We start from the raw sequence: 16670 nt of genomic DNA, 5'->3' as shown, positions 1-16670 counted from the left end.
ATTATTTTTTATGTTATTTTTTTTTTGTAATCAAGGCTTTAAACGATGAAATAATTGTGGCATCTGGAATCATAATCGCGATTAGAAATGTGATCATTTGTGCAGGCCTGACACCAGTAATATCTCTCTCTCTCTCTCTCTCTCTCTCTCTCTCTCTCTCTCTCTCTCTCTCTCTCTCTCTCTCTCTCTCTCTCTCTCTCTCTCTCTTTTTTTTTTTTTTTTTTTTTCTAAGACACATTTATAAAATCTACTTTTTAAATCCTAATTGAACTAGGCCCAATCTTGGCTTAGTTTAACCCCTATCTGTGAAACCAGGCTTCAATGTTGTTAAGTTTATAAGTCATAAAACTAATCTAAGTCAGCTATATAATAGCTCTACCAAAGGCAGTAATGCCACTTTTTAGCTCAAGTCAGTTCAATGCTGATATAATTCAGTTCAATAACAGTGATGTTGAAAAAAAGTTCAGTTATGAATGTTTTTGTGTTCAACCAAAATCATCTGAAAGTAAATCACATGATCATTACAACTTCTGAGCTTGTAAGGAGGAACATCCCAAGTGGACTTGAAGCTAGAAGTAGTGACCTACAGTCAAGTCAAAGTGCTACACTACAAGAACTGCAGGTTTAGAGTTGAGGCAGGGTGGGTAATGGCACATGCTCCATCATTTCCAGATGTCTTGGGCTCATGGAGACACAAGCTTGAGTTTTGGCCTACTTCATATATCCCAATTCACCTCTATCTCCCTTCTGTCTTTTCATTACAGGCAAGTAGGCCATACAATAAAAAGTACAGCTACTCTGTGAACTATATAGAGTGATGAATCATTAAATAGGTGTTTTGAGACAACTAACCCAATGAAACGATTCACCTCTATAAATGATTCCCACATACAGTGTTCTTGGGGCCTTTTTAGTTGATTGAACATCAGATGTCCCATCACATTTTGGATCATCTGTGGACTTCCTTATAGGCGGGAAGACATGGGTGGGTTTCCCATATGACATAGCTCACTGCTTAACCACCATCTTATGATGCATCATTGTAGAAACTAACTGGCTAGTCACAACATTTTTTTTTCAAAATTGTATTAGTATGATCATGCAACTGCCATGTTGTTTGAACCCTGTAGGTTCAAAAAATATAGCGTAGGACTGTCATTGATGCCATTATGTGCAGGTGTTGGAGTAACATAATAAATAAAAAATCAATACGAGATTGCAATTAATGTCATATTATTGTAGTTAATTTACACAAACAACAGAAAGCCATTCATTTTTTAATCACATTAAAATCCAGTATTTAATGAACACTAATCCCATCTCCATATTCAGTCAGCAGATTCCTCCACAACGTAATTTCTCAGAGATCCTACTGAAACAATTATGTTCCCTGTTGTTTCGTTATGTTTGATTCATCAAGGTTTTCCTTTTATGTCGCACTCTGGGGTTCCTAAAACACAACCACACAACCACACACATGTACACACATACATCAATTCACCCCCAGCAACTGGCAAAAATAATCTTACTATTGCACCATTTCGTAATCAGCGCTAGTTCAAATACTGTGTTTAAACTGTAATTCATATGTATGGTTACAATATGATAATTGTATGTTGCTTCTTAATTATTTTGCTCAAGAACATGATCAGTTTAAGTATACATAATTTAACCACGATCTGTAGTTCCAAACATGTACATTTGTGATGCCGTTGGATTCGGGAAACACCAAATTGCTAAACTATGAACTTGCGCCCATAGTTAGGCTAACAATACTTTTGGGAAACGTAAACCTCCATGTCAGTAAACACTACCTCCAGCTTTCTAGTTATTCTGACTGGCATGAAGAAGATATACATCTTCCATATGCAAAATTGATCCATAACCATAAGCAAAGGCACTTTATGACTCTTTTCTTATTTGTAAGTCTTAAATGAAAGCATCTGCTAAACGATTAAGTGTGAATGTAAATATACCTGGAGGCAGTGCTACAGAGTAAAAGTAGCAATATTCAGAAGGTGTGACAGAAGCTCAGATCCTTTACAAATAGTGTAGCTTTTCCAGTCATGAGGTACTTTTTCCAACGGTTAGCTGTGATTATCCTTATGGTATTGCACACACTTTACAACCATGTGAAATGAATTAATAAACATATCTCTCAAATGAATATTCATTAAGGATGTGCCCAAAGCTGAATACCTTATCCAGAAAATCAAGGATAATAACTTCAAAACAAATTCACACTAATAATAGATGAAGTCATTCCTGGTTCTTGTTGGATAACAGGTGAGCCAGGTGACAGCACAATATACGTAAGAGCAGCTCTGAATAGTGTAAGCCCTGTAAATAAAGCCTCATTCGTTTAGATATATATGTGATTTTGAATTAGTTAATAGTCATGTTTAATCCACTATTTATGTCTAGCTGATAGTGTCCTCACCTAAAGGATTATTAGGAACACCTGTTCAATGTCTCATTAATGCAATGATCTAATCAACCAATCACATGGCAGTTGCTTCAATGCATTTAGGGGTGTGGTCCTGGTCAAGACAATCTCCTGAACTCCAAACTGAATGTCAGAATGGGAAAGAAAGGTGATTTAAGCTATTTTGAGCATGGCATGGTTGTTGGTGCCAGATGGGCAGGTCTGAGTATTTCACAATCTGCTCAGTTACTGGGATCTTCACACACAACCATTTCAAGGGGTTTACAAAGAATGGTGTGAAAAGGGAAAAACATCCAGTATGCAGTAGTCCTGTGGGCGAAAATGCCTTGTTGATGCTAGAGGTCAGAGGAGAATGGGCCGACTGATTCAAGCAAATAGAAGAGCAACTTTGACTGAAATAACCATTCATAACAACCGAGGTATGCAGCAAAGCATTTGTAACGCCACAACATGCACAACCTTGAGGCGGCTACAACAGCAGAAGACCCCACCGGGTACCACTCATCTCCACTATAAATAGAAAAAAGAGGCTACAATTTGCAAGAGCTCACCAAAATCGGACAGTTGAAGACTGAAAAAATGTTGCCTAGTCTTATGAGTCTCGATTTCTGTTGAGACATTCAGATGGTAAAGTCAGAATTTGGCGTAAACAGAATGAGAGCAGGGATCCATCATGACTTGTTACCACTGTAGAGGCTGGTGGTGGTGGTGTAATGGTGTGGGGGATGTTTTCTTGGCACACTTTAGGGCCCTTAGTGCCAATTGGGCATTGTTTAATTGCCACAGCCTACCTGAGCATTTTTTCTGACCATGTCCATCCCTTAATGACCACCATGTACCCATCCTCTGATGGCTACTTCCAGCAGTATAATGCACCATGTCACAAAGCTCGAATCATTTCAAATTGGTTTCTTTAACATGACTGAGTTCACTGTACTAAAATGCCCCCCACAGTCACCAGATCTCAACCCAATAGAGCATTTGTGGGATGTGGTGGAACGGGAGCTTCGTGCCCTGGATGTGCAGCTCACAAATCTCCATCAACTGCAAGATGCTATCCTATCAATATGGGCCAACATTTCTAAAGAATGCTTCCAGCACCTTGTTGAATCAATGTCACGTAGAATTAAGACGGTCCTGAAGGCGAAATGGGGTCAAAAACAGTATTAGTATGGTGTTCCTAATAATGAGTGTGAGTGTATACAATAGCTGTTTCCTACCATTTTTTTTAGTAGCTGCACTCTAGTTGAACACATAGTAATACATTTTGAGTATAGCTTCTAGCTTACAGACTACAATTTCAATGTAGCTTCCCCAAAAGACAGTGTTGGGGAGCTACATTGAAATTGTAGATTGTTACTGAAAAAGTTAAACTATTTTGACAAGCTGAGCTACTGTCACACTCCTGAAAAATGTATTTAAGCTGGTAACATCACTACCTTTAGCTAGTTACTACTGTATAAGGCTACTGTGTTTGTCCCTGACATGTAGAGGAAAAGTTTCTAACTGCTAGAAACTAGAAGAGCCACAAAGTCTGCCAGGCAACAATTCGAGTCACGGAGAACAAATTACTTATTTGCCTTGCAGTAAACAGATTGTGAAGTATTGTCATTCCTTCTGCACGTACCTCAGATTGCTAGAGGCAGGGTGGGGGAAAAAATGGTCCAGCAAAAGATTATCAGTCCAATTTTACTCCAGACAGGCTCAATTCATATGTTTACCCCTTAGAAAAAATAGCCGCTACATTTGCAGGTCACGTGCGGCTGCAGGAATTACCTGTAGGGAGACCAAAATGCCATTCTAAATGGCCCAGACGGGTAAAGGGGATCAGCTTCCTTGATTTTACTAGCAGGGAAAAATATTTCACTTCTTAAACATCACACAGTAAGAATTCTACCATTGGGAATCACACCCCAAACATAAAATCACCCTGAATGACTTAAAATAGCAAATAAAAGTGAAAATGGAGAGATTTTTCACCTCCGAGGTTCGTAATATAAGTAGCACAACCTCAGCAAAGTCATCATGCAGGTCACACATTTGACAGGCACCTCTAACACCAACTTTCGCAGGTTGGCGTCGTAGCACTGCTTTTTCTCCTTCCCTCATTCAACCCTCACCCCATCTCTGTCTCTCGCCAAACCCCAATCGACATTCTCATTTTGAAGCACACCAGGAGTCTCAGATGGTATCACTTCGTAGAGAGTGTTCCTGTGCCCCGCTCGCTTTGTTCCCACCAGCATTAGTGTTTTTATTCAGAGACAGACATGGCCCGGGGGAAGACGGTCACCTGCTGAACCTTTCACTGAGATTAAGTGCTAAAGGGAGTTTGATATTGAAGCTAAAAAAGATCTGACAAACAAGACTAAAATGAACTCAGTTCAACATTTGCCCTTTGCAAATTAAACAAAGAATAAAAACCTAATAATAAATACACAAATATCACAATTATCTTCACAGGTGTCATAAGCTCTGAAAAAAACATGCCAGAATTTAAGAATTGACCAAATTCAGTACAGTGCCATGACAGATATGAAAGCGAGGCTGTGGTAGACTTACAGTGTTTCCAATAGCATCTGCTGTTAAAAAAATAAATAAAAATAATAATAATAATAATAATAAAAAAAAAACTTTATAAAGCTCCTAGATCACTTTCAACAAGTTCTATTTTCTGGGTTTATTATTTAATTTTTTTCTACTGAAATTTCTCAGAAATATTTTTTTTTCTTCAGTTTTTCGTCAGCAGAACCATCCAAAAACACATTGAATAATAACAGTACAACCCACCGAAGAGATGTATGCCCATGCTTTAATTCCTGTTTGAAATCAAAGATGGCACTTTTTTTTTTTTTTTTTTTTGCTATGACAGAAATTCAGTTCCTAAAAAGCTCTGTGAAAATATTAATCTAGAATGGCGAACAAACTGACACTGTCGATTATGACTCAACCCAGGAAAATTTTTTGGGACATATGCAAAATTATTATTGCTTCTTGTAAACTTCAGGTTATCCTGTTTAGAATGATATATGACACTTGATTCTAACTGCTAGAATGGGTGAGAAAAACAAAGAAAAGTAGAGGCAAGTCAGGCCCCCAAAAAATGTTCTAGGTCTTCAAGGGTTAAATCCCACTATGCTACAGTTCTACATCTCTAGAACATACATTTGCACAATGCCCGCCTATGTAGTACATTTTCTGCCCTCAAATGACTTGTCCTGCCCTCAAACACGTCATTTTACTGACGACTGGAGTTCAACACAGGATTCACAAAACGCTTGCTCTTACAAAGATGGGTCAGTACCAGGACCAGATTAACATAAGGGCTAAGCCAGAGCCAGAGGGGGCCCGTGGTTTGCAGAGGAAAGGATTGACAGTTGATCTAGAAAACCTAAACTTTGGTGGGCCGCTCAGCATACCCAACCACACTTACACATATTAAAGGATTAGATCACCCAAAAATGAAAATTCTGTCAATAATTACTTACCCTAATGTTGTTGGGCACCTGTAAGACACAGTGCAAGAACACAAATGAAGATATTTTTGTTGAATCCGATTTCCTCTCTCAAGACCCATAAAAGGCACTAAAGACGTTGTTACAAAGTCCATCTTACTACAGTTGCTCTACAATCATTTTATGAAGCGACGATAATAGTTGAGAGAGGAAGTGACATTGGTGTTAATGAGGGCCTTTCTGAGCCATCGGATTTCAACAATAAAATATCTTCATTTGTGTTCTGAAGATGAACGGAGGTCTTACAGGTGTCGAACGACATTAGGGTAAGAAATTCATGACAGAATTTTTGAGGGTGAACGTAACTCTTTAAGGCAATTTTTTAAAATTATAAATAGCTTTTCAAAACCATGTAAGAGTAGATTATCTGTCATACCTGCTCTCTCCTCATTTCATCACTCTCATTTTCATCACTCTTTCACTCTTTCTCTTTCTCTTGCCTTGTTTCTTTTTACTCCTAAAGCTGAGCTTTGGCCGATAGTCTTTTTTATTGCTTAGCATTTCTATCCTAAAACAGCTGTCAAACATTAAATGTTAAGTTTATCTATTTACATCTGGCACCGTTTACTGAAGCGTCGCACAAAATGTGAATTCGCACTCAGCAGCTTCTGTGAACATAGCCTACTTCATTTGAATCGTCATCTCATTGACGTTGATGAGCGGTGACAGACCGCAGGCCGGGCGACTCAGATATGAAGATATCCTTGCAGCACTAAAGTAGTGTTAATATTTCAACCTCAACATTCAATTTTACATGGTGGAAGCTATTCAGTCTTGTTCAGCTAGTTTCTCCACAGAGCCTTTACTGTACACATGATGTTCCACTTGTATTAAATTCAAATGGCTTAAGCGACTTTCTGGCATTCTTTATCATTTAAATAGAGCGCCAAAATCGCCGATCGAGTAGGTCAGCGCTGTGTGAGATGATCCAGCTGCTCTCACGCTGTGACTGCTGGATGCGCGCACGGTTTAAAAAGGTAGCGCCGTTTCATTACCTGGCCTTTGGCACTCACAGCGCTCCTGTAAATAGTAGCGCTTAAAATACACATATTTAGATCAGAGAAATCAACATTTTCTACTTACGAAAATAGCTGAAATGTGGGACCTCAATGGTTTTAAAACTCCTTAAAGGGTAAGTTCACCCAAAAATGAAATTTATGTCATTAATGACTCGTTCATCTTCGGAACACAGTTTAAGATATTTTATATTTAGTCCGCCAGTGTATCTATGTGTAGGCACACTAGAATGTCCGTGTCCAGAAAGGGAATAAAATCATCATCAAAGCAGCCCATATGTGACATCAGTTATGATCCGAATCATGAATCAATCGGCTGATTCATGACCGTTTTAATCTTTATTTGAGGTTTGAAAACAAACGCGGAAGAGAAGACAATGCTGAATAAAGTCGTATTTTTTTGTTATTTTTGGACCAAACTGCAGTTTCTATGCTTCAAGAGATTCTAATTAAATAACTGATGTCACATATGAACTACTTTGAAGATGATTGTATTCCCTTTCTGGACATGGACAGTATAGAGTGTATACACTTGCATACGCTCTCAGAATAAATACAAAATATCTTAAACTGTGTTCCGAAGATGAACAGAGGTCTTACGGTTGTGGAACGACATTAGGGTGAGTCATTAATGTCATAGATTTCATTTTTTGGGTGAACTAACCCTTTAAGGCAGTTGCATGTTCAAAAGTTGTTGCTGTTTCAAACCTGTTTGCTTTGACCTCATCTGGAGTTTATGCTGTTAATGTGTTGCGGCCTGGAATATTTATATATAATGTTACATCAGTCATTCACATTGTTGCTCGGCTAATGTATGTGCTGTTATTGATTTCCGCATGTTCACCACAATTAATTCGAAACAGACGCAAGTGTTTGTTGATGGACGTACACTTGTTAATGCTGATGGGGAGGAATTACAGTTGCCACATCTGATAATGTGTCTCAATCTGAGTTGAGTATCACTGAGAAACATCCTGCTTAAGTCATCTTTGCGATAGAGGTTCAGGTTGAAAAACTAGTAGTTGCATAATCAATTTGATATGTTAAAATCAATGCCAAAACTTTCTTTACATTGTGTACAGTTGCTGAGGTATGATGGGCGTTTAGCTTCCGAAAAGTGCTGTAAGCAGTTGACCAGTCACAATGAAGTGGACCACCTGGCCAATCAGAGAAGAGTATGCTCACTGAAAGGACCAATTTAGAGAGACCGATTCATCCGAAGCGATGATGTGCAATGTATATTATAATAAAATAATACATTTTTACCTTTGATGCATGTAAACTTGTTGTAGGAGACCTCCAAAACAAAATTAAGACATTTTTAAATAGCAAAATTGGGGAACGTTTATGCTCTAACATGTTCGAATTAACATACCACATACACTAAACTAAATCCTGCCATTAATCTGGGTCACCCTAAGTCAAGATCCCAATGAGCAATCCAGTCATTGATATAGATCAGTGGGCACTATTATTTCAATGGTATCTGGAAACAGTGCTTGACTGTTGAACAGCTTTAATATGGAAGCAAAAAGAGACATCAATATATTTGAAATTTAACAGCCACAAACGAAGTATTCGTTTTGAAATATTTTATTTAGAAAAACATTTATCTGAATTTATTTGCTCTGAATCCCCCCTTTGAAATTATTTTACTTTGGAAACCATTAGAATGTAACTCTCAAAAGCTGAATTTCGATGAATATTTTTCAAAGAAAACATTGGTCTAATTCAAACATAATTCAGTCTTCCAAACATAATTAGCAACAACATACTTCTGTTGTGTCGAGCCCTGAGTCCGATTGTACATAAACAGCAAACTTACCAGGGTAAGAATATATTTTTCAAATATATTCTTTGAAAAATTTAACTTGAAAATGTAGATCCTAATTTGAGCAATCAAATTTGATCAACCTGAATCTATTTTATCTGAAATTCTAAATTTGCAAACATTGAAAAATATTCATCGAAATTCCGGTTTTGAGAGATAATTTTGAATGGTTTCCAAAGTAAAATAATTTCAAAGAGGTGAATTCAGAGCAAATAAATTCAGATAAATGCTTTTCAAAATAAAATATTTTAAAACTAAGTATTCAGTGGCTGTTACATTTCAAATATTTATATCTCTTATTTGCTGCCATACTCTGACAGAATTTCAATGGCATAAGGCTATAATGTGATCTGAGTTGATTATTTCTCCAATGGCAAAGCCACAGAGGTTGGTATCTCCCCCTAATAAGAACATTAAATTGTTAGCTTGGCAATATTTTAACATTTAGCCACACTGTCAAAATCTACTGTATTTACCCAATGCACTTCACATGATGATACACATGGTTTTCCTTGTGTAAAGCTCATGGGAGAAATGACTGACAGTGGAATTTGACAGCTGACATGTTGCGAAGCTAAAGACTCCATACTGTGGAGTGTTCAAAATCATTCACTTATGGGGTTCCATTTCAGTTAGGATGTTGCCTTAGTAGGCAGTTGCCTATGTGGGCAGACTGTGAGAACACCCACTACTAGCTATTTGCTCAAACATGAGAACAAGTATTTATTATCTGAATAAATAAAAAATAAAAATAAAAATAAAAATGCTGCTCTGTATGTCATGGATGCCTTTTTTTATTAAATGCGCAACACTGGATAATGACATAATGAAAATCTGCAGGATTTCGTGTGTGTGTGTGTGTGTGTGTGTGTGTGTGTGTGTGTGTGTGTGTGTGTGTGTGTGCATTCAGTTCTTTGCTCAGATGCTGTGTGGGTTTGAGTGATATAAACTGTGTGACCAGTCTCCACAAACACTTAGTGTAATTCAGCATTATATATATATATATACACTGTAAAAAATTTATTGTCAAATTAACAGTAACTTACTGGCAACAATTATCCAGTAGTTGCTGTATTTTATTCAACAGTAAAATTACTGTAATACTAACTACAGTAGTATTAAGCATACCGTAAAATTAAAAACATTATTTTACTGTATTTTTACCATGTTGAAGTACAGTATTACACCGTTGATTTTTATTAATACTGTATAGTAGTATACAGTTATGAAATGTTATTTTTATTTTATTTTATAGTGCTGCTTTGTAACCGGTAGAATATGTAGAAAATTTACTTTTAAAGGCAAATAGAAAAAGAACAATTGAAGCTTTAACTGCACAAGGTTTATTGTTTATTTTGAAACATATTTTTAATACATTAGTAATAATAATGTAATATAATACAACAATTAAAAACAAGATTTATGAAAAATGTATAATTTAACCAGTGAACAACTGGTTACATTTCATCATGTAAAAATGATCCTGAACAGGTAAAAAAAAGAAAAATAGACAGGTTAAGATGAAGGCCAGGTGAGGGAAAAAGTGGGAGCAACAGCACTTCAGATAATCCTGCAACAAAAGATAAGCACAAATCAATCAGTGGCAAGACATACAACTAATAATCAAAACCTTTTTAGGGGAAATAATTTTGTGCCTTTAATTGCAGCGGAATATCATAAATCAGCATAATTTTGTCTGATATTAACATTTGTCAATGTGTTTTTTTATAATTATTTGAAAATTAGAAAAGGATATGTTTGCTGTGCTGGGTTAGTAGTACCTTGGCTGGTTTGTCATGGGTAAATATCACACTAAAACTGCAGTTAGCATCAAATATGTCATGTTGAGTGGTTTATTAACTTATTCATTCAAGTTCAAAACTGCTGATTCTCTTAGAAACAAAGCAAGTGGCGGTTTTAATAATAAATTATTAAATCGTTCACTCAAATGATTCGTTCAAAAACAGATTTATTCAGGAACAAAACACTGCAGTGTCGCTTTAATAAGCTCTGCTCCGGCTTGGTTAAAACGTTTTTGTTTTTTGTAGAAAAAGAGCAAAAACAGACACACTCATGTCTAAAGTGTAATTTATCACTTTATGTAATTTATTAATATTTTTTTTGGACTGTTGTTTAAAATCAATTAAATTATCATCACATTATTAGGGAAAACGTCTCTCTCGCTTTTGTGATATCACGCATTTTAAACTTTCAATGCGTCCCCCACCCCACCCACTTGAGTAACCAAGTCAGAACAACAATTACGATATTATAGCAGACAATAATGTAAATGTCACACCTAGCTTTGTCTTTGGGGAAAAAAGGACTTGTGAACGCTTCCCTCAGTCCAGATAGACAGTCCAGATAGACTGAGGTAACCTTAAATGAGCGCGCAACTGCACAAGGTCCTGGCAGATCGCCAGTTCAGGTCATTAAAGACGTACAGAATAAAGTTGTGATTTACACGATAATAAGCGCGAATAAATCGATAAGAGCAATCGAAAAAATTTTTTTTAACAATAATCCGAGTCCAAACCTGTGGTATCAGATTTCAGTTTCAATTCCAAACCCTAATGAACGCACAGGCGCTGGTAAATGGCAAAAAGATTCATGTTAAATTATTCTGACCTTATAAGAGTATGCAATAAATCACATTTAACCTTACTAATCATGTAACGTTAGGCTATAAGCTTTCAACATGAAGGAAATCCGCTCTTGCCTTACATACGTTAATATAGAACATGCCGTGGGCAGTTCTTATTTAAACTAACGGTAACCTGTTACTGATCATTTGATTGCATTAAAAAATATATAAAGATTCATCACTAACCAGATATTTATGGCGAACACTTTGCTGACAGAGACAACGACGCGATGCGGCCTGCGCTCTCAAGGTTGCTCAGGGAACTGAAGAGAGTTCTTCTTCATAAAATGGCAGCTTGATGTTATTTTTCGCGGTCATTTCGTACTACTGTATTTAAATGAACAGTATCATGTCCCGAACTACATTGTACACAGCGTATAGTAAAATGTTGAGAAATAAATTCAATATCTAAATCGTGGTCAGCTATTCTAAATAATTTTAAATTATTAGAATCCATATAAATCTAAATGCTACTTACCAGACGAAGTTCCAGGTCGGCAGAAAAGACTGATGCACTGTCACGACAGAAAATCTTTCAAATGGCCTCTTGTGCACCAGCACCCCCCACTGACATAAATGAAGACTGTTAATAGTCATCCAGTCCTGAAAATGTTTTATTTGTAGGCGATTTTACCTGCAGAATTGTGTGTTGTGTTTTTCGCGGTCAATTTGCACTCCTGTATTTAGATTTACAGTAGCTGATAATTTCCCAGAATGCACTGGAAATCTACAGTAAAATACTGTGAACTGTGTACACAGTACATAACTGTTGAAAATACAAAATAATACTGTGAAAGCAACAAAATCTACAGTAACATAATGTAAATGTGTTATACAGCAAGACACTGTTGAGAAAACAGTATAATACTGTGAAAACAACAGAAATCATTTACAGTGTATATATATATATATATATATATATATATATATATATATATATATATATATATATATATATATATATATATATATTATTCATATGCGCTCATAATCAAAGTAACTTTATTCCTCTTTCAGCAATTTATCTTCTCTTTTCTTCTCTTCACTAGTGTGGGGGCGGGACAACCTGCCACTCACAAGAGATGGGCCAATAGCAAACCTCAACGATCCAATCAATTCCTGATAGACAAAACCAAGACCCGCCCTACATTTTTTCTTGTTTAAGAAGTCATCTCATTCAGATGCATCACAATAGGGAAGAAAAGACCATCCGTCTTCTGTTTCATGCCAAGCAATTGATAATTCATACACAATACACTCAAAAACGTATGTTTGCCTCGCCATGTTTATCTGTACAGCAAACACAGACAAGCAGAGTGAAACCAACAGTGATCCAGTTGCGTTGATCAGCATTACTGGAATGTTGCTTGACCAATCAGATTAGTGGAACAACTGATGCGTAACAAGTATAAAGCCGTTTAGCAATAAATAAGTCAACGACCGTATTTAACAGGTCTAATTGGACATAACAGTAATGCATGGGTAGCCACACATCTTTTATATTGTTATTCTACTTTCTGATCTTCAGAACAGAAGCAGTCTCTACAAAGCGGTCCTTCAAAAGACAGCACGTGAAACATGAGCACGCTAATAGGAATATTTCAGCTCTCGACCAAGCTTGGTATGGTGCAAACATCTGTTCAATAATTGCACACGCAGGGCTCCTCTATCTGCTAAAGACACACAGCATTACACATTCAAGAGTACATTTTATACGTCAATTATGCTATCTGATGTTTACTTAACCAAGCCATTACCATCCTAACAGTTCAAGTCAATACCTCAATGGCATTATGAGAGCTGCAGATAATGTGTAAAGGAAGTCGAGCACTAACAAGTCCTGAATAACTAAAAAAAAGTGTTTCACGTAGCTCTTTGTCAATGCTGCTGAGAGAAAGAGAGAGACATGCAAGAGGAGGCAGTTTCTTATCTTGATATAATCGCACCACCGCTCTCATACCTGCTAGGCCGCTGATAACTGACAGCAGGAGAAGTGGTTTCCATGGTGACCCCATACTTGTTCTGGAGGGTCCCTTCAGTGAGATTGTTAGTAGGTCTGTTTCTTCATTAAAGCAGTGCCTATGAAAAACAAGTGGACAACAGAGAGGGACAGAGTGAATGTTGAGCAAGAGAGAACGAAAGAGGTATTCACAATACATTTCACAAAAACATAAATCACATTATCCCAGCAAAAAATAAAAAAAAGAATAAAATAAAAAAAATGCTATTTTTTTAATGCTATTTTTGCTTGCACAAAGGATATTATCATCTTATCCTGTGTTCTTTGAATCTAATAATAATAATAATAATAATAACAGTCCTAAAATAAGTTTTTTTTTATTATGACCCAGAAATTGAAAAGGTTATTTCACCCAAAAAATAAATTGATGTCATTAATGACTCACACTGATGTCGTTCCACACCCGTAAGACCTCTTCTCATTTTCAGACACAGTTAAATATATTTTATATTTAGTCCGAGAGCGTATGCAAGTGTATGCACACTATACTGTCAGTGTCCAGAAAAGGAAAAAAAAAAACATCATCTTTATTTGAGGTTTGAAAACAAACGCGGAAGAGAAGACAATGCTAAATAAAGTCGTAGTTTTTGTTATTATTGGACAAAATGTATTTGCGATGCTTCAAGAGATTCTAATTAACTAACTGATGTCCCATATGGACTACTTTGATTATGTTTTTATTCCCTTTCTGGACATGGACAGTATAGTGTGAATACACTTAGATACGCTCTCAGACTAAATATAAAATATCTTAAACTGTGTTCCGAAGATGAACGGAGGTCTTACGGGTGAGGAACGACATTAGGGTGAGTCATTAATGACATCAATTTCCTTTTTGGATGAACTAACCCTTTAATTTTGATTAGACCTATTGAAATAAATAAAATGTTTTGTAAGGTAAAATTAAAATCTAGATTAATATTAGATAGATGGCCATTTTTTAAAAAAAATTGCACATTAAACCCTCATAGTATTACAACAGTATCCCCCAGGTATCTAACTTCACTTGCTTTCCATTTTAATTTGTGTTACAATTTTAGCAACTTTATTTATTTCTATTATTTGTTATTTTATTTTTTGTTAATAACCTTGCATACATAGTTTTTCAGGTGATACACTGATTATTTTTGTATAGGCAATATTTTGCCATATTTACATAATTGTATTGGTTTTACTGTTTCTAATTGATATATAATTATATCTAGATTTTTATTTATTTATTTATTTATTTATTTATTTATTTATTTATTTATTTATTTATTTATTTATTTATTTATTTATTTATTTATTTATTTATTTATTTATTTATTTATTTATTTATTTATTTCAAGTATACCCACTTGGCATATAGTTGTATTTTCAGTTCCAAAATATCATATCAGATTTCTGAATGGATTGTGAACATCTGTTTTAGTGAATTTTAAGCATTTTTTTACATTTTGTTCGGTGATCGGAAATACCAACGTCCATATAAGCTTATAGATTTTTAAGTGCCATAGTACAGTATATGAAACATTACTATCATAGAGTAATTTAGAAAATTAGAAGTTTACACTCCTGCTCTTTAATTAACCCTCACATCTGAGTGGAGAGAGAGAGAGAGAGAGAGAGAGAGAGAGAGAGAGAGAGAGAGAGAGAGAGAGAGAGAGAGAGAGAGAGAGAGAGAGAGAGAGAGAGAGAGAGAGAGAGAGAGAGAGAGAGAGAGAGAGAGAGAGAGAGAGAGAGAGAGACGGTCGGTGTGAAAGTATGCATTAGTCTCAAAGCACAGATGAGTGTGTTGCTTCAGATATAGAGCAGTCAGATGCTTGAAAAACAGACACACCGTCCTCCAACCAAACCAAAGCACACACACGTAAGGTCAGACTTCTAATGGTCGAGCAGCTGCCCATATCCACACACACACACACACACACACACACACACACACACACACACACACACACACACACACACACACACACACACACACACACACACACACACACACATACTACAGCAGGTTTATAATATTGTTTTGCATAAAAAAAGAAAAAAAAGAAAGAAAAGAATAACAGGACAAATATTAGTTTTTTTAAACTGGATGCAATTAATGGAGTCCTGTGGAGAGCCTGAGGAAAACCTAGACCAGCTCTTACAGTCTCTCTCTCGGTCCTCTATCCATCCATTACTAATAACATCTGCCTGCGCCTCACCTCAGTGCACACACACACACACACACACACACACGTGCAGACTGACCGAGACTGAGTAGCGTAAAACAACAATTCTCATTATTTATATTCATGGCGCTGTGGCCTGCCGATCAAAAACAATATCAATGAGAACGTTCTGCAGGAGTGCTTGTAAAAAATGTGTCCATATGTCCAACCTTTTGGAAGCCACCACATGGTGCGCTTTCATTTTTCAGCTATTTGTCTTCTTTTTCTTTTCTATTTTTCCATTGACAAGGTCACATTTCACATTACAGGAAGAGTTCAGTGGAAACATAGAAAACTGTCATAGTTTACTTACACTAATGTCACATCCATGCAGAGGACATGAACAGTCACATGTTGTCAACTCATAATTAAGGTGATTACATTTTTGCATGAACGCAGGTGAAGTGAATAACACTGGTTATCGGGACTGGATCCCGGAGCAATGGAAGAAGGTTTAATGAATCACGTTTTCTTTTACATCACGTGGGGTGCCTGTGTTTTGCTTACCTGGTGAACACATGGCACCAGGATTCACAAGGTAAGCCGACGGAGGCAGTGCGATGCTTTGTTCAATGTTCTGCTAGGAAACATTGGGTCCTGTCAGCCATGTGGATGTTACTTTTACACGTATCACCAGCGACCTAAGCATTGTTGCAGACTGTGTGCACCCTTTCATGGAAACGGTATCCCCTAGTTGCTCAGGCCTCTTTCAACAGGATAACAAAGCCAACTGGAAATGGTTTAAGGAGAAAAACAACAAGTTTGAGGTGTTGACTTGGCCTCCTAATTCTCCAGATCTCAATCTAGTCGAGCATCTGTGGGATGTGCTGAAAATACTAGCCCGATCAATGGAGGCACCACTTTGGACTTACAGGACTTAAAGGATCTGCTGCTAACATCTAGGTGCCAAATACCTCAGCACACCTTCAGGGGTGTAATGAAGATCATACCTCAACGGGTCAGGGCTGTTTCGGAAGCAAAAGGGGGGCCAACACAATATTAG

General features: G+C 36.6%; 1 protein-coding gene across 6 annotated transcripts in view; it reads right to left on the bottom strand.

Moving 5' to 3' along the window:
- Positions 1–16670, bottom strand: part of cntn5 (contactin 5) — a 427504-nt gene that overhangs the window by 280800 nt on the left and 130034 nt on the right. For all 6 annotated transcript variants that reach the window (XM_067419349.1, XM_067419350.1, XM_067419348.1 and 3 more), the window contains exon 2: positions 13410–13528. In XM_067419349.1, the coding sequence (XP_067275450.1) occupies positions 13410–13464 (55 nt within the window). In that variant the 5' untranslated portion in view covers positions 13465–13528. The remainder of the gene's footprint in view (positions 1–13409; positions 13529–16670) is intronic.

The sequence above is a fragment of the Pseudorasbora parva genome, chromosome 16 (assembly GCF_024679245.1).
Source record: "Pseudorasbora parva isolate DD20220531a chromosome 16, ASM2467924v1, whole genome shotgun sequence".
Taxonomy (NCBI): Eukaryota; Metazoa; Chordata; class Actinopteri; order Cypriniformes; family Gobionidae; genus Pseudorasbora; species Pseudorasbora parva.
Note: the sequence above shows the minus strand (reverse complement) of the source record. Positions and strands in the feature narration are given on the sequence as shown.